The sequence below is a fragment of the Xenopus tropicalis genome, chromosome 4 (assembly GCF_000004195.4).
Source record: "Xenopus tropicalis strain Nigerian chromosome 4, UCB_Xtro_10.0, whole genome shotgun sequence".
Classification (NCBI taxonomy): domain Eukaryota; kingdom Metazoa; phylum Chordata; class Amphibia; order Anura; family Pipidae; genus Xenopus; species Xenopus tropicalis.
The window spans coordinates 153,101,621-153,121,313 of NC_030680.2; the positions used below are offsets into that span (position 1 = coordinate 153,101,621).

A 19,693-nucleotide genomic window follows, 5' to 3' on the forward strand; every position below is an offset into this window, starting at 1 on the left:
ATACATGTAACAAACATACAGAGCACATACATGTAACAAACATACAGAGCACATACATGTAACAAACATACAGAGCACATACATGTAACAAACATACAGAGCACATACATGTAACAACAACCATACAGAGCACATACATGTAACAACAACCATACAGAGCATTCCTCAGATTCAGTGACTGCACTGTTCTATAGTGTGAGGTTCTACCCAACGGAACATTTCTCAGAACCTCATTCTGTGCTGTTCTACAAAGCTGAACTCTCTTATGTAGGATATAATCCTTGCGGGGTACACTCCTACCCAATCCCCCCCTTCCTTGCGGGGTACACCCCTACCCAATCCCCCCCTTCCTTGCGGGGTACACTCCTACCCAATCCCCCCCCTTCCTTGCGGGGTACACTCCTACCCAATCCCCCTCTTCCTTGCGGGGTACACTTCTACCCAATCCCCCCCTCTTCCTTGCGGGGTACACTCCTACCCAATCCCCCCTCTTCCTTGCGGGGTACACTCCTACCCAATCCCCCTCTTCCTTGCGGGGTACACTCCTACCTAATCCCCCCCTCTTCCTTGCGGGGTACACTCCTACCCAATCCCCCCCCTCTTCCTTGCGGGGTACACTCCTACCCAATCCCCCCCCTCTTCCTTGCGGGGGTACACTCCTAACCCAATCCCCCCCTCTTCCTTGCGGGGTACACTCCTACCCAATCCTCCCCCTCTTCCTTGCGGGGTACACTCCTACCCAATCCCCCCCCCTCTTCCTTGCGGGGTACACTCCTACCCAATCCTCCCCTCTTCCTTGCGGGGTACACTCCTACCCAATCCTCCCCTCTTCCTTGCGGGGTACACTCCTACCCAATCCCCCCCCTCTTCCTTGCGGGGTACACTCCTACCCAATCCCCCCCCTCTTCCTTGCGGGGTACACTCCTACCCAATCCCCCCCCTCTTCCTTGCGGGTACACTCCTACCCAATCCCCCCCTCTTCCTTGCGGGGTACACTCCTACCCAATCCTCCCCCTCTTCCTTGCGGGGTACACTCCTACCCAATCCCCCCCCTCTTCCTTGCGGGGTACACTCCTACCCAATCCTCCCCTCTTCCTTGCGGGGTACACTCCTACCCAATACCCCCTCTTCCTTGCGGGGTACACTCCTACCCAATCCCCCCCTCTTCCTTGCGGGGTACACTCCTACCCAATCCCCCCCTCTTCCTTGCGGGGTACACTCCTACCCAATCCCCCCTCTTCCTTGCGGGGTACACTCCTACCCAATCCCCCCCTCTTCCTTGCGGGGTACACTCCTACCCAATCCCCCCCCCTCTTCCTTGCGGGGTACACTCCTACCCAATCCCCCCTCTTCCTTGCGGGGTACACTCCTTGGGAGGGAGGAGTGGCTGTGGGAGGGGAGGAGGAGAGGTAGGAAGATAATATGGAAAGGGGCGGGAGTTAATCATATAAGGGACAGATTGCCACGCCCGCTGCTAAATGGAGGCGGAGATGATGAAACACAATAGATAATGTCACTGTATAAGGAACCTGGGATTATTGTTCCATTAAAGGGGAACTATACCCCCAAACAATGTAGGTCTGTATAGAAATATATTGTACACTCCTACCCAATCCCCCCCTCTTCCTTGCGGGGTACACTCCTACCCAATCCCCCCCCCTCTTCCTTGCGGGGTACACTCCTACCCAATCCCCCCCCCTCTTCCTTGCGGGGTACACTCCTACCCAATCCCCCCCTCTTCCTTGCGGGGTACACTCCTACCCAATCCCCCCCTCTTCCTTGCGGGGTACACTCCTACCCAATCCCCCCCCTCTTCCTTGCGGGGTACACTCCTACCCAATCCCCCCTCTTCCTTGCGGGGTACACTCCTACCCAATCCCCCTCTTCCTTGCGGGGTACACTCCTACCCAATCCCCCCTCTTCCTTGCGGGGTACACTCCTACCCAATCCCCCCCCCTCTTCCTTGCGGGGTACACTCCTACCCAATCCCCCCCCCTCTTCCTTGCGGGGTACACTCCTACCCAATCCCCCCCTCTCTTCCTTGCGGGGTACACTCCTACCCAATCCCCCCCTCTTCCTTGCGGGGTACACTCCTACCCAATCCCCCCCCCTCTTCCTTGCGGGGTACACTCCTACCCAATCCCCCCCCCTCTTCCTTGCGGGGTACACTCCTACCCAATCCCCCCCCTCTTCCTTGCGGGGTACACTCCTACCCAATCCCCCCCTCTTCCTTGCGGGGTACACTCCTACCCAATCCCCCCCTCTTCCTTGCGGGGTACACTCCTACCCAATCCCCCCCTCTTCCTTGCGGGGTACACTCCTACTCAATCCCCCTCTTCCTTGCGGGGTACACTCCTTGGGAGGGAGGAGTGGCTGTGGGAGGGGAGGAGGAGAGGTAGGAAGACAATATGGAAAGGGGCGGGAGTTAATCATATAAGGGACAGATTGCCACGCCCGCTGCTAAATGGAGGCGGAGATGATGAAACACAATAGATAATGTCACTGTATAAGGAACCTGGGATTATTGTTCCATTAAAGGGAAACTATACCCCCAAACAATGTAGGTCTGTATAGAAATATATTGTATAAACAGCTCATATGTAAAATCCTGCTTCATCTAAATAAACGATTTCCATACAAATATATTTTTAGCAGTATGTGCCATTGGCTAATCCTAAATAGGAAACTGCCATTTTAAGTACTAAGGGCCCTAAAGGGATTACTTAAAGGCAGAGCCTGTGAGAGAGTTTGGGGGCTGCTGACTTGCTCTAGCGGTGCTCGCAGGAACCAGGAAGTAGAATGTGACTTTCAGTTTCCCTGACATTGGGCAGATATCAGTGGGGCCCTTATTGGCGCGTCGGCACCGTATCTGTATGAGACAATTGTTGGGCTGCACAACCCCCGGCCAAGCTGGGTCTCTTCATGCTGCGCTTAAAGGGAAACTACACCCCAAACACTGTAGGTCTCTATAAAAATATATTCTATAAACAGCTCATATGTAAAACCCGGCTCCATCTAAATAATCCATTTCCATATAAATATACTTATTTAGCAGTAGGTGCCATTGGCTAATCCTAAATAGGAAACTGCCATTTTATGTACTAAGGGCCGCCCCCTGGGATCATAGGAGTCACAGTGCACACAAACAAGCCAAGGCACACATACATGCTAGGCCCCATCAGCCAATGAATGGGCAGAGTTCTGCCTTTTTCTCCCACACTATGAGGTGAGACTGTCGAGGTTGGGGTTGTTTTCTCTGGAAAAGAGGCGCTTGCGAGGGGACATGATTACTCTGTACAAGTACATTAGAGGGGATTATAGGCAGTTGGGGGATGTTCTTTTTTCCCAGCGCACCAGAGGCCCCCCCTTTAGATTAGAGGAAAGGAGTTTCCATTTGAAGCAGCGTAGGTGGTTCCTCACGGTGAGGGCAGTGAGGGGGTTGGGGAATGCCCTGCCGGGGGATGTTGGGTAGGTGGTTCCTCACGGTGAGGGCAGTGAGGGGGTTGGGGAATGCCCTGCCGGGGGATGTTGGGTAGGGGGTTCCTCACGGTGAGGGCAGTGAGGGGGTTGGGGAATGCCCTGCCGGGGGATGTTGGGTAGGGGGTTCCTCACGGTGAGGGCAGTGAGGGGGTTGGGGAATGCCCTGCCGGGGGATGTTGGGTAGGGGGTTCCTCACGGTGAGGGCAGTGAGGGGGGTTGGGGAATGCCCTGCCGGGGGATGTTGGGTAGGGGGTTCCTCACGGTGAGGGCAGTGAGGGGGTTGGGGAATGCCCTGCCGGGGGGTGTTGGGTAGGGGGTTCCTCACGGTGAGGGCAGTGAGGGGGTTGGGGAATGCCCTGCCGGGGGATGTTGGGTAGGGGGTTCCTCACGGTGAGGGCAGTGAGGGGGTTGGGGAATGCCCTGCCGGGGGATGTTGGGTAGGGGGTTCCTCACGGTGAGGGCAGTGAAGGGGTTGGGGAATGCCCTGCCGGGGGATGTTGGGTAGGGGGTTCCTCACGGTGAGGGCAGTGAGGGGGTTGGGGAATGCCCTGCCGGGGGATGTTGGGTAGGGGGTTCCTCACGGTGAGGGCAGTGAGGAGGTTGGGGAATGCCCTTCCTAGTGATGGGGTAATGGCAGATTCTGTTAATGCCTATAAGAGGGGCCTGGATGAGTTTTTGAACAAGCAGAATACCCAAGGCTATTGTGATACTAATACCTACAGTTAGTACTAGTGGGTGTATATATAGTTTATGTATGTGAGTGTATAGATTGGTTAGTATAGGTTGTGTGCTCGGTTTACTCGGATGGGTTGAACTTGATGGACAATGGTCTTTTTTCAACCCTATGTAACTATGTAACTACTTCCTGTTACAGTTAGAGCTGCATCACTTCCCGTCAGTTGATCTCTGAGGGAGCACACAGCCCATCACTAAATGGCGGCTCAAGGGAAAGGATGTAATATTTACTGATATATATTCCAGTTTGTCACTAAACATGATACAAAATGTGTGTTGGTTACATATTCATTCTGGGGGTTTAGTTTCCCTTTAAGAGACATTTCAGAGCTGGAAGTTCCAACCTTTTTCTCAGAAGAAGCCAATTTATTCCGTGCGTCCCTTGATTTCTGTATGGCCTTCAGCACTTCCACCGTGTCCAGCTCTTTCTCTGTGGTTCTGGTACTGTCCAAACAGACCTAGTGGAACAACACAGAATCTCAGGATCCTATTGGCCAAAGCTCAGTTTAACACTCGAGTGACCGGCCTCACCTCAGACGCTCTGTCCCCAAACAGCGCCAGAACTTTGGTCCTGTAATCCGGAATGACAGTGAGAGGGTTCCCAGCGAGGAGCACCCCCTCCAGGCACGGCAGCCCCCCGATGTTCCTTACTTCTTCCAACTGGGAAACAAACCAATCATATGAAGGCATCGTACATCTACATACAAGGGATAGTCACCAACCTGCACCTTCTCTATGGGGAGCAACATAAACACGATATGGGGCGGTAAGGCTGGGGGGCAAACCCTAATGGGGTAAGGGTTATATTCTTACCCCCCATAGGTTATACACTAACCCCCCTGTAGGTTATACACTCACCCCTCCGTAGGTTATACACTGACCCCCCCGTAGGTTATACACTCACCCCCCCCCCCCGCAGGTTATACTCTTACCCCCTGTAGGTTATACACTGACCCCCCGTTGGTTATACACTGACCCCCCCCTCGTAGGTTATACACTGACCCCCCCTCGTAGGTTATACACTGACCCCCCCTCGTAGGTTATACACTCACCTCCCCCCCCGTAGGTTATACACTCACCTCCCCCCCCCGTAGGTTATACACTCACCTCCCCCCCCAACCCCCGTAGGTTATACACTGTTCTGCCTCAGTCCCAGGGTAACAAGAGAAATATATATATATATATATGGGACTTAGTTAGAAAACAAAAATTTTTTTAATGAAAACGATCCAACGTTTCGAGCACCAACTGTGCTCTTCCTCAGGGACAAACCCTGAGGAAGAGCACAGTTGGTGCTCGAAACGTTGGATCGTTTTCATTAAAAAATTTTTGTTTTCTAACTAAGTCCCTGTGTGTGCGGCTCATTGTCTTGCTATATACATGGTTTTTGCAAGCACCCGGGGCATTTGATTACTATTACACAAAATATCATCAATATTGATGATATTTTGTTTGCCGTGAGTGCTTTTCAAATATTGGATGTGTTCTGTGGATCAGCACCCGGCCAATGCTGTATATAGCACTAACCTGCTCAATTCTGTTCTGGCTCAGATCCAGGTTAACAAGTGAATACAATTTATTGAGGCCGCGGAGACTTTCCAGTACGTTCCCGGCCAGACTGAGAGTCTTGATATTCCCAACCTTAGTGTAGATGCCAGTCAGGTCTGCCAGTTTGTTGTAGGACAGGTCCAAGTGAATGAGGTTGTACAGGTGCTGTGAGAAAAGCCAAGACGGGGGGTTATTGTTCTATAGAGAGAAATTCCCCGGTCCAGGCCAGGGGGCAGTACCCGGGGCACTTATGGTACATTAGACTGATAGCAATGGGCTGGCACAGGCCAGGGGGCAGTACCCGGGGCACTTATGGTACATTAGACTGATAGCAATGGGCTGGCACAGGCCAGGGGGCAGTACCCGGGGCACTTATGGTACATTAGACTGATAGCAATGGGCTGGCACAGGCCAGGGGGCAGTACCCGAGGCACTTATGGTACATTAGACTGATAGCAATGGGCTGGCACAGGCCAGGTGGCAGTACCCGGGGCACTTATGGTACATTAGACTGATAGCAATGGGCTGGCACAGGCCAGGGGGCAGTACCCGAGGCACTTATGGTACATTAGACTGATAGCAATGGGCTGGCACAGGCCAGGGGGCAGTATCCGGGGCACTTATGATACATTAGACTGATAGCAATGGGCTGGCACAGGCCAGGGGGCAGTACCCGGGGCACTTATGATACATTAGACTGACAGCAATGGGTTCGGTTACCTGCAGATTTTCTATTGTAGAGATGTCGTTGTGACTGAAATCCAAGAATTCAATCTCAGGAATCAGTTTCTGCAAATAAAATAAATAAAGAGACAACGGTTTCATTCCCAACTGGCGTGGCTGCCGCTCTGGGTATGGGGGTTCCATCAGCAGCAAAAAGGGGGCGCAGAGCAATGGCAGGCATTAATACAGAAAGGGGCAAAAACACAGAGAGAGGGAGAATACCCAGAGAACCCCAAGGAGGCTACTAAAGTGCTAGGGTATGGGATAGCTAAGAGGCTGGGAGGGTCAGTGACCCCCATTTGAAAGCTGTAAAGAGTTAGAAGAAGAAGGCAACTAATTCAAAAAACAATAAAAAATTAAATAATGAAGACCAACTGCAAAGTTGCTAGGGACAGGGCATAACATACTACAAAATGAATGTATAGGTGAACCGTCCCTTTAAATGTTACAATGTTTCAGGGACGTTTGAGTGTTGCAGCTCGCTAGTAACCAACTCGTAAGAACCAGGAAGGTCTCTTACTTTTAATGTGACATTTTGCCCCGTTTAGTGGGAAAAGTAACTAAAAATCGATATTTCTTCATGAACCCTGTCAGTGTGTTCAGCCCGAGCCCTAGCCATAAAACTGCCAGTTTGTAACAGTCTGGCCCCTCCCACTGCAGGAGCCGACACAGAGGAGGAGATTCACTTACAACAGACTCATCGATACAGGAGATCCGATTGTGGCTCAGATCCAGAGTTGTGAGCACTTTCCACTTGGGCACAACTGCAGTAATGGGGCTCCCAGGGGCCACTCCCTCCGGCTCCCACTGCTCAAAGTCATAGGCCTCCGGCACCAGAATGTCCTGTAATGGGAAACAGAGCCAGAACCTGAGCCCATAGGAACCACTATCCCTTTCCTCCTGTATACCTCTTACTGTTAGTGCCTTTATATGGTCCCAGAACCCCTCAGTGACTGCTAATATCCTTATCATTTACAGTAGGGGGTACATTATCCCTTATAATACATGAGGGATACTCAGAGTTCCCTGTATAACTCAGCCTGCAGCCTTGTGCCTTTATATGGGGGGCACAGAACCCCTCAGTGACTGCTAATATCCTTATCATTTACAGTAGGGGGTACATTATCCCTTATAATACATGAGGGATACTCAGAGTTCCCTGTATAACTCAGCCTGCAGCCTTGTGCCTTTATATGGGGGGCACAGAACCCCTCAGTGACTGCTAATATCCTTATCATTTACAGTAGGGGGTACATTATCCCTTATAATACATGAGTGATACTCAGAGTTCCCTGTATAACTCAGCCTGCAGCCTTGTGCCTTTATATGGTCCCAGAACCCCTCAGTGACTGCTAATATCCTTATCATTTACAGTAGGGGGTACATTATCCCTTATAATACATGAGTGATACTCAGAGTTCCCTGTATAACTCAGCCTGCAGCCTTGTGCCTTTATATGGGGGGCACAGAACCCCTCAGTGACTGCTAATATCCTTATCATTTACAGTAGGGGGTACATTATCCCTTATAATACATGAGGGATACTCAGAGTTCCCTGTATAACTCAGCCTGCAGCCTTGTGCCTTTATATGGGGGGCACAGAACCCCTCAGTGACTGCTAATATCCTTATCATTTACAGTAGGGGGTACATTATCCCTTATAATACATGAGTGATACTCAGAGTTCCCTGTATAACTCAGCCTGCAGCCTTGTGCCTTTATATGGGGGGCACAGAACCCCTCAGTGACTGCTAATATCCTTATCATTTACAGTAGGGGGTACATTATCCCTTATAATACATGAGTGATACTCAGAGTTCCCTGTATAACTCAGCCTGCAGCCTTGTGCCTTTATATGGGGGGCACAGAACCCCTCAGTGACTGCTAATATCCTTATCATTTACAGTAGGGGGTACATTATCCCTTATAATACATGAGTGATACTCAGAGTTCCCTGTATAACTCAGCCTGCAGCCTTGTGCCTTTATATGGGGGCACAGAGCCCCTCAGTGACTGCTAATATCCTTATCATTTACAGTAGGGGGTACATTATCCCTTATAATACATGAGTGATACTCAGAGTTCCCTGTATAACTCAGCCTGCAGCCTTGTGCCTTTATATGGGGGGCACAGAACCCCTCAGTGACTGCTAATATCCTTATCATTTACAGTAGGGGGTACATTATCCCTTATAATACATGAGTGATACTCAGAGTGCATTTTTGGAGCAGGGCAAAAAGTACTGTAGGGGGCAGAGGGGGTGGGGTTACTGGCCCATAAGGAATTTCACCTTCATGGAAGAGGCGGAGCAGTGGATGCTGATGGTGGCTAAACTCCTCCTACAGGAAGTGAGGCCGCTGAGGAGCCGGGCGTTGCACTGACTGACCTGTTAATGGAACACACAGATAATAAATACATGATATAAATAATAAGAGCCATTTGTGCCCCTTCAGCCTCTCCTAATGAGCTGTGCCCAATGCCCCCTAGCACATTGCCCCATCGGGCAGGGATATTGCAGATTGTTACCCCCAGTGATACACGGAGGGGAGGAGCCTGTGGGAATGGGGTAACTGCACTCACAGAGACCAATAGTGTCATTTCTTTTACTTATAACTCAAAACAACTGGTTCCATTAATGCAGAAACTGCCCCAGAGCTTTGGGCTCGGCTAGAAAACCTCCCTGCCAGGCCCGACCCCCGGCTAAAGCAGCAAAGGGCAGATTTATTGCTAAGGGCATTCACTATGGTTGCTAGGCAACAGGCTTTCCCACCAAAGAACTGTGGGGGGTTTATACTCCCCAACCCCCTCGCTGTAAGGAACCCCCTACCCAACACCCCCCGGCAGGGCATTCCCCAACCCCCTCACTGCCCTCACCGTGAGGAACCCCCTACCCAACACCCCCCGGCAGGGCATTCCCCAACCCCCTCACTGCCTCACCGTGAGGAACCCCCTACCCAACATCCCCCGGCAGGGCATTCCCCAACCCCCTCACTGCCCTCACCGTGAGGAACCCCTACCCAACATCCCCCGGCAGGGCATTCCCCAACCCCCTCACTGCCCTCACCGTGAGGAACCCCCTACCCAACATCCCCCGGCAGGGCATTCCCCCAACCCCCTCACTGCCCTCACCGTGAGGAACCCCCTACCCAACATCCCCCGGCAGGGCATTCCCCAACCCCCTCACTGCCCTCACCGTGAGGAACCCCCTACCCAACATCCCCCGGCAGGGCATTCCCCAACCCCCTCACTGCCCTCACCGTGAGGAACCCCCTACCCAACATCCCCGGCAGGGCATTCCCCAACCCCCTCACTGCCCTCACCGTGAGGAACCCCCTACCCAACATCCCCCGGCAGGGCATTCCCAACCCCCTCACTGCCCTCACCGTGAGGAACCCCCTACCCAACATCCCCCGGCAGGGCATTCCCCAACCCCTCACTGCCCTCACCGTGAGGAACCCCCTACCCAACATCCCCCGGCAGGGCATTCCCAACCCCCTCACTGCCCTCACCGTGAGGAACCCCTACCCAACATCCCCCGGCAGGGCATTCCCCAACCCCCTCACTGCCCTCACCGTGAGGAACCCCCTACCCAACACCCCCCGGCAGGGCATTCCCCAACCCCCTCACTGCCCTCACCGTGAGGAACCCCCTACCCAACATCCCCCGGCAGGGCATTCCCCAACCCCCTCACTGCCCTCACCGTGAGGAACCCCCTACCCAACATCCCCCGGCAGGGCATTCCCCAACCCCCTCACTGCCCTCACCGTGAGGAACCCCTACCCAACATCCCCCGGCAGGGCATTCCCCAACCCCCTCACTGCCCTCACCGTGAGGAACCCCCTACCCAACATCCCCCGGCAGGGCATTCCCCAACCCCCTCACTGCCCTCACCGTGAGGAACCCCCTACCCAACACCGCCCGGCAGGGCATTCCCCAACCCCCTCACCATGATATATATATATATAGTGGCTTGCAAAAGTATTCGGCCCCCTTGAACTTTTCCACATTTTGTCACATTACAGCCACAAACATGAATCCATTTTATTGGAATTCCATGGGAAAGACCAATACAAAGTGGGGTACATGGGAGAAGTGGAGGGAAAATCATACATGATTCCAAACATTTTTTACAAATAAATAAGTGCAAAGTGGGGTGTGCGTAATTATTCAGCCCCCTGAGTCAATACTGTGTAGAACCCCCTTTTGCTGCAATTCCAGCTGCCAGGCTTTAGGGTATGTCTCTACCCGCTTTGCCCATCTACAGACTGAAATCCTTGCCCATTCTTCTTTGCAAAACAGCTCCAGCTCAGTCAGATTAGATGGTCAGCCTTTGGGAACAGCAGTTTCAGATCTTGCCACAGATTCCCCATTGGATTTAGATCTGGGCTGTGATTGGGCCAGTCTAACACATGGATATATTTGGGTTTAACCCATTGTTGCCCTGGCTTTATGTTTAGGGTCGTTGCCCTGCTGGAAGGGGAACCTCCGCCCCAGTCTCAAGTCTTTTGCAGACTCCAAGAGGTTTTCTCCCAAGATTGCCCTGTATTTGGCTCCATCCATCTTCCCATCAACTCTGAGCAGCTTCCCTGTCCCTGCTGAAGCCCCCCCAGAGCATGATGCTGCCCCCCCATATGTGACAGTGGGGATGGTGGGTTCAGAGTGATGTGCAGTGTTAGTTTTCCGCCACACATAGCGTTTTGCATTTTGGCCAAAAAGTTCCATTTTGGTCTCATCTGACCAGAGCCCCCCCCACATGGCTTGTGGCAAACTGCAAACGGGACTTCTTATGGTTTTCTGTTAACAATGGCTTTCTTCTTGCCACTCTCCCATAAAGGCCAACTTTGTGCAGTGCCCGACTAATAGTTGTTGGACAGATTCCCCCCCCTGAGCTGTAGATCCCTGCAGCCCCCCCAGAGTCACCATGGGCCTCTTGGCTGCATTTCTGATCAGCGCTTGGGGCTGAATAATTACGCACACCCCACTTTGCACTTATTTATTTGTAACAAATGTTTGGAATCATGTATGATTTTCCTTCCACTTCTCACGTGTACCCCACTTTGTATTGGTCTTTCCCATGTCCCCACTTTGTATTGGTCTTTCACGTGGAATTCCAATTGGTTCATGTTTGTGGCTGTAATGTGACAAAATGTGGAAAAGTTCAAGGGGCCGAATATGTATGTATATATATATGTATATATGTATAGATATATATATATATAGATATGACACAGGGGGCCCCCCCGTACCTCAATCTGACAGAGGGATTTGAAGATGGAGAGGTCACAGGGAAGAGACTGCTCATGGATATTACTCGTCCCAACAGGACCGGTCCGGCCGCTGATCTGAAACAGAAAAACTGAGGTTGCAAAATGCTGCAAAAATATCATCCAGCTTCCTAACAGAATCTTTCTATCTATACCCTCACACTCACATATATACACTCACATATACATATACACTCACACTCACATATATACACTCACACTCACACTCATATATATATATTAGTGCTTTATGGGCAGCGATGGGCAGAAGAACCCAAGGGGCAATTACCCGGAGGTATTTCAGTCTACAAGCAAAATCCATGATGTGCCCCAGGTCGTTCCTGGCGTCGCCGGTGCTACAGGTGGGCTTGGCGCGTCGGAGTAACTGCGTCACGGCATAGAGCTGCAGTGGGGTCACGGTAAATACCTCTCCGGCCAATAGCAACTGCTCCCCTGTTCCAAACAAGCACAGTGAGTACAGTGAGGCCTCCCCCCCATGTCACACTGCTTTGGGGGGTCCCACCAGTACATCGTGCATTTCCCTCATTTAACACCATTTTCTCTGATTTCACCCCATATCAGTGCCAGTGAGTGACCCTCAATATCCCCCCAATATCGGTGCCAGTGAGTGACCCTCAATATCCCCCCCCATATCAGTGCCAGTGAGTGACCCTCTATATCCACCCATATCAGTGCCAGTGAGTGACCCTCAATATCCCCCCCCATATCAGTGCCAGTGAGTGACCCTCTATATCCCCCCCATATCAGTGCCAGTGAGTGACCCTCTATATCCACCCATATCAGTGCCAGTGAGTGACCCTCTATATCCCCCCATATCAGTGCCAGTGAGTGACCCTCAATATCCCCCCCATATCAGTGCCAGTGAGTGACCCTCTATATCCCCCCCATATCAGTGCCAGTGAGTGACCCTCTATATCCCCCCAATATCGGTGCCAGTGAGTGACCCTCAATATCCCCCCCCATATCAGTGCCAGTGAGTGACCCTCTATATCCACCCATATCAGTGCCAGTGAGTGACCCTCTATATCCCCCCATATCAGTGCCAGTGAGTGACCCTCAATATCCCCCCCCATATCAGTGCCAGTGAGTGACCCTCTATATCCCCCCCCATATCAGTGCCAGTGAGTGACCCTCTATATCCCCCCCATATCAGTGCCAGTGAGTGACCCCCTATATCCCCCCATATCAGTGCCAGTGAGTGACCCTCTATATCCCCCCCCATATCAGTGCCAGTGAGTGACCCTCTATATCCCCCCATATCAGTGCCAGTGAGTGACCCTCTATATCCCCCCCATATCAGTGCCAGTGAGTGACCCCCTATATCCCCCCCATATCAGTGCCAGTGAGTGACCCCCTATATCCCCCCATATCAGTGCCAGTGAGTGACCCTCTATATCCCCCCCATATCAGTGCCAGTGAGTGACTCTCTATATCCCCCCCATATTAGTGCCAGTGAGTGACCCTCTATATCCCCCCATATCAGTGCCAGTGAGTGACCCTCAATATCCCCCCCATATCAGTGCCAGTGAGTGACCCTCTATATCCCCCCCCATATCAGTGCCAGTGAGTGACCCTCTATATCCCCCCATATCAGTGCCAGTGAGTGACCCCCTATATCCCCCCCATATCAGTGCCAGTGAGTGACCCTCTATATCCCCCCCCATATCAGTGCCAGTGAGTGACCCTCTATATCCCCCCATATCAGTGCCAGTGAGTGACCCTCTATATCCCCCCATATCAGTGCCAGTGAGTGACCCTCTATATCCCCCCATATCAGTGCCAGTGAGTGACCCTCTATATCCCCCCCATATCAGTGCCAGTGAGTGACCCTCTATATCCCCCCATATCAGTGCCAGTGAGTGACCCTCTATATCCCCCCCATATTAGTGCCAGTGAGTGACCCTCTATATCCCCCCCATATCAGTGCCAGTGAGTGACCCTCTATATCCCCCCCCCCCCCAAATGTCTATCTCCCTTTATAACAATGGTGCGGCACGCTGGGCGGATGCAGGAATACCGATAGGACAGGCAATAATATTACATTCCAGAAGTCGGGAGAGAAATTACCTTTATGGAAAAGCTCCTCGGCCAGAACTGCAGCGATTCCATGGATTTCCTACAGGAGAGAAACTAAGGGTTAAAACTGCTCTTGTTCCTGTAATTCATTCATTCATTCTGGTGCAAAGGCAAAAAGGGGGAGTCAGCGCCCCCATAGCAACGTTATATGGAGATTTATATTCCTGCCTTTGGTGCAACAGGCAGGACTGGCAATCTGTGGGTACTGGGCTGGGGGGGCTGTAAGTTGCCACAGACAGTCACTATTTATTGGGCTGGGGGGGCTGTTTGTGCCTCTGGGTACTGGGAATGCCAGGGGGGCTGTAAGGTGCCACAGACAGTCACTATTTATTGGGCTGGGGGGGGGGCTGTTTGTGCCTCTGGGTACTGGGAATGCCAGGGGGCTGTAAGTTGCCACAGACAGTCAGTATTTATTGGGCTGGGGGGGCTGTTTGTGCCTCTGGGTACTGGGAATGCCAGGGGGGCTGTAAGGTGCCACAGACAGTCACTATTTATTGGGCTGGGGTGGGGGCTGTTTGTGCCTCTGGGTACTGGGAATGCCAGGGGGGCTGTAAGGTGCCACAGACAGTCACTATTTATTGGGCTGGGGGGGGGGGCTGTTTGTGCCTCTGGGTACTGGGAATGCCGGGGGGGCTGTAAGGTGCCACAGACAGTCACTATTTATTGGGCTGGGGGGGGGGGGCTGTTTGTGCCTCTGGGTACTGGGAATGCCGGGGGGGCTGTAAGGTGCCACAGACAGTCACTATTTATTGGGCTGGGGGGGCTGTTTGTGCCTCTGGGTACTGGGAATGCCAGGGGGGGCTGTAAGGTGCCACAGACAGTCACTATTTATTGGGCTGGGGGGGGGGTCTGTTTGTGCCTCTGGGTACTGGGAATGCCAGGGGGGCTGTAAGGTGCCACAGACAGTCACTATTTATTGGGCTGGGGGGGGCTGTTTGTGCCTCTGGGTACTGGGAATGCCAGGGGGCTGTAAGGTGCCACAGACAGTCACTATTTATTGGGCTGGGGGGGGGGGTCTGTTTGTGCCTCTGGGTACTGGGAATGCCAGGGGGGCTGTAAGGTGCCACAGACAGTCACTATTTATTGGGCTGGGGGGGGCTGTTTGTGCCTCTGGGTACTGGGAATGCCAGGGGGCTGTAAGGTGCCACAGACAGTCACTATTTATTGGGCTGGGGGGGGGGCTGTTTGTGCCTCTGGGTACTGGGAATGCCAGGGGGGCTGTAAGGTGCCACAGACAGTCACTATTTATTGGGCTGGGGGGGGGGGGCTGTTTGTGCCTCTGGGTACTGGGAATGCCAGGGGGGCTGTAAGGTGCCACAGACAGTCACTATTTATTGGGCTGGGGGGGGGCTGTTTGTGCCTCTGGGTACTGGGAATGCCAGGGGGGCTGTAAGGTGCCACAGACAGTCACTATTTATTGGGCTGGGGGGGCTGTTTGTGCCTCTGGGTACTGGGAATGCCAGGGGGGCTATAAGGTGCCACAGACACTATTTATTGGGCTGGGGGGGGATTGGTTGGGATTATTGTTACAGCTACTTCCAACCAATGGCGAGGCCTCCCCGTAAGGAGCTGGCAGTGGGTATGGAAGTTGGCACATAGCATAGAAAGAAATCAGCACAAAACTCTGAGAGCGCAGAGCTGGCACGGAGACTGGCACGGAGACTGGCACTGGGGAAAGCGCTGTGTATCGGACCCTACGTACCAGGTTCTGGGATATCACAGGGTATGGGGCACAGGGTGGTGCCAGTCAGACCCCGGGGGGGGGGCACTTACATAGAGGTGGAAATGCAGGAAGCGTGCCAGGGCTTTGGGCACAGCGAGGGGGAACGTGCCAAGCAGCGTCTGCAGATACAATTCCAGATCTTTCTGCCGCTTTTCCACCAAACTTCTCGAGTTCTTCCCGATCATCTTCTTCGGGGGCAAAAGGTTCCTCTCGATTTTATTCTCCGCCGTCAACTGAAAGAGAGAAGCGGTTTCATTATTCCGCCAATCAGCGGCCATACGGGGTTTGCCCACGGCAATGCCAACCCTTACAGTCACGTGACTCCGCTCCGGCCAATAGCTCTGTGCTAAACATGGTGCTAAATTCTGATTTGTCCCACATTTAAATATGCAAATGAGGCTCAGTGTTTGGCCCGAAGCCAAGGCTTGCCGAAAATATGCGCCATACCCCTGGTGTGGCATCGGCCCGAACGCTCCCCTCATTCCTTCTGCTGAAGCCCCGTGCTGCTGGGGCACAGGCGGGTACAGGCGGGCACTCAGGTAGGTACAGTTGGGTACAGGCAGGCACACAGGTGGTACAGGCAGGCACACAGGTGGTACAGGCAGGCACACAGGTGGTACAGGCAGGCACACAGGTGGGTACAGTTGGGTACAGGCAGGCACACAGGTGGTACAGGCAGGCACACAGGTGGTACAGGCAGGCACACAGGTGGTACAGGCAGGCACACAGGTGGGTACAGTTGGGTACAGGCAGGCACACAGGTGGTACAGGCAGGCACACAGGTGGTACAGGCAGGCACACAGGTGGGTACAGTTGGGTACAGGCAGGCACACAGGTGGTACAGGCAGGCACACAGGTGGTACAGGCAGGCACACAGGTGGTACAGGCAGGCACACAGGTGGGTACCGTTGGGTACAGGCAGGCACACAGGTAGGTACAGTTGGGTACAGGCAGGCACACAGGTAGGTACAGTTGGGTACAGGCAGGCACACGGGTAGGTACAGTTGGGTACAGGCAGGCACACGGGTAGGTACAGTTGGGTACAGGCAGGCACACGGGTAGGTACAGTTGGGTACAGGCGGGCACACGGGTAGGTAGAGTTGGGTACAGGCAGGCACATGGGTAGGTAGAGTTGGGTACAGGCAGGCACACGGGTAGGTAGAGTTGGGTACAGGCAGGCACACGGGTAGGTACAGTTGGGTACAGGCGGGCACACGGGTAGGTACAGTTGGGTACAGGCGGGCACACAGGTGGTACAGGCAGGCACACAGGTGGTACAGGCAGGCACACAGGTGGTACAGGCAGGCACACAGGTGGTACAGGCAGGCACACAGGTGGTACAGGCGGGCACACAGGTGGTACAGGCAGGCACACAGGTGGTACAGGCAGGCACACAGGTGGTACAGGCAGGCACACAGGTGGTACAGGCAGGCACACGGGTGGGTACAGTTGGGTACAGGCAGGCACACAGGTGGTACAGGCAGGCACACAGGTGGTACAGGCGGGCACACAGGTGGTACAGGCGGGCACACAGGTGGTACAGGCGGGCACACAGGTGGTACAGGCGGGCACACAGGTGGTACAGGCGGGCACACGGGTGGGTACAGGCGGGCACACGGGTGGGTACAGTTGGGTACAGGCGGGCACACGGGTGGGTACAGTTGGGTACAGGCAGGCACACAGGTGGGTACAGTTGGGTACAGGCAGGCACACAGGTGGTACAGGCAGGCACACGGGTGGGTACAGTTGGGTACAGGCAGGCACACAGGTGGTACAGGCAGGCACACAGGTGGGTACAGTTGGGTACAGGCAGGCACACAGGTGGTACAGGCAGGCACACAGGTGGTACAGGCAGGCACACAGGTGGTACAGGCAGGCACACAGGTGGGTACAGGCAGGCACACAGGTGGGTACAGTTGGGTACAGGCAGGCACACAGGAAGGTACAGTTGGGTACAGGCAGGCACACGGGTAGGTACAGTTGGGTACAGGCAGGCACACGGGTAGGTAGAGTTGGGTACAGGCAGGCACACGGGTAGGTAGAGTTGGGTACAGGCAGGCACACGGGTAGGTACAGTTGGGTACAGGCAGGCACACGGGTAGGTACAGTTGGGTACAGGCAGGCACACGGGTAGGTAGAGTTGGGTACAGGCAGGCACACGGGTAGGTACAGTTGGGTACAGGCGGGCACACGGGTAGGTACAGTTGGGTACAGGCGGGCACACAGGTGGTACAGGCAGGCACACAGGTGGTACAGGCAGGCACAGGTGGTACAGGCAGGCACACAGGTGGTACAGGCAGGCACACAGGTGGTACAGGCAGGCACACAGGTGGGTACAGTTGGGTACAGGCAGGCACACAGGTGGTACAGGCAGGCACACAGGTGGTACAGGCAGGCACACAGGTGGGTACAGTTGGGTACAGGCAGGCACACAGGTGGTACAGGCAGGCACACAGGTGGGTACAGTTGGGTACAGGCAGGCACACAGGTGGGTACAGTTGGGTACAGGCAGGCACACAGGTGGTACAGGCAGGCACACAGGTGGGTACAGGCGGACACAACCCCAGGAGGCGCCCATGGGTCCCACACTCCGTACAACACTCACCTTCTCATGGAGATCATAGAAGTCGCTGTATCGGTGTCTCACTTCCCAGTGGAAACTCCCAGCGCGGAGCTGAATGATATAAACCTGCGGGCAGTAAGGGGGTGTATGTGAGGGGGGAGTGAGGGGGCAGTAAGGGGGTGTATGTGAGGGGGGAGTGAGGGGGCAGTAAGGGGGTGTATGTGAGGGGGGAGTGAGGGGGCAGTAAGGGGGTGTATGTGAGGGGGGAGTGAGGGGGCAGTAAGGGGGTGTATGTGAGGGGGGAGTGAGGGGGCAGTAAGGGGGTGTATGTGAGGGGCACCCTGGCACTGACTGTGGGGGGGGGCAGGACTCACAGTAAGGGCTGTGACGCACGGGGAGATTAGTCGCCACAGGACAATGCAATGCCCTCCCATTGGTTAGAAAGGAAATCGCCGGAGGGAGGGGCATACGCTGCGATGTCCCACAGGCGCCTTGAGAGGAAACTTCGGCAAATCAAAGCGCTGCGTATGCCCCTCCCTCCGGCAATTTCCATTCTAACCAATGGGAGGGCAGTGTCTGACTGATCCCCCCCCCCGTGTGTCACAGCCCTAAAGCCGGGCCCCTATAAATAATTAGTGGGGGGGTAGTTTGTCATTCTCACACTCACTGACTCACACTCACTGACTCACACTCACTGACTCACACTCACTGACTCACACTCACTGACTCACACTCACTGACAGTCACTCACACTCACTGACTCACACTCACTGACAGTCACTCACACTCACTGACTCACACTCACTGACAGTCACTCACACTCACTGACTCACACTCACTGACAGTCACTCACACTCACTGACTCACACTCACTGACAGTCACTCACACTCACTGACTCACACTCACTGACTCACACTCACTGACTCACACTCACTGACTCACTGACTCACACTCACTGACTCACACAGTCACACTCACTCACAAAGTCACTCACACTGACACACTCACACAGTCACTCACACTGACACACTCACACAGTCACTCACACTCACTGACACACACACACACACACAGTCACTCACACACACACACACACAGTCACTCACACACAGTCACTCACACTTACTGATACACTCACACAGTCACTCACACTCACTGACACACACACACACACACACACTCACACAGTCACTCACACAGTCACTCACACACAGTCACTCACACTTACTGACACACTCACACAGTCACTCACACTCACAGTCACTCACACTCACTGACACACTCACACTCACTGACACACTCACACTCACTGACACACTCACAGTCACACTCACAGTCACTCACACTCACTGACACACACAGTCACTGACACACACAGTCACTGACACACACAGTCACTGACACACACAGTCACTCACACTCACTGACACACACACACACACACACACAGTCACTCACACACACACACACACAGTCACTCACACACAGTCACTCACACTTACTGACACACTCACACAGTCACTCACAGTCACTCACACTCACTGACACACTCACACTCA

At 53.6% G+C, this 19,693-nt stretch overlaps 1 protein-coding gene across 7 annotated transcripts in view; it reads right to left on the reverse strand.

The window, feature by feature from the left end:
* Positions 1-19,693, reverse strand: part of nisch (nischarin) — a 51,881-nt gene that overhangs the window by 30,831 nt on the left and 1,357 nt on the right. For 4 of the 7 annotated variants that reach the window (XM_031899900.1, NM_001130345.1, XM_031899904.1 and 1 more), the window contains 11 exon segments: positions 18,176-18,259; positions 15,621-15,803; positions 13,839-13,887; positions 12,040-12,203; positions 11,733-11,828; positions 8,777-8,872; positions 7,177-7,329; positions 6,484-6,552; positions 5,743-5,928; positions 4,747-4,875; positions 4,560-4,673 (listed from right to left, as the gene is read on the reverse strand). In XM_031899900.1, the coding sequence (XP_031755760.1) occupies positions 4,560-4,673; positions 4,747-4,875; positions 5,743-5,928; positions 6,484-6,552; positions 7,177-7,329; positions 8,777-8,872; positions 11,733-11,828; positions 12,040-12,203; positions 13,839-13,887; positions 15,621-15,803; positions 18,176-18,259 (1,323 nt within the window). 7 annotated transcript variants of the gene reach the window in all.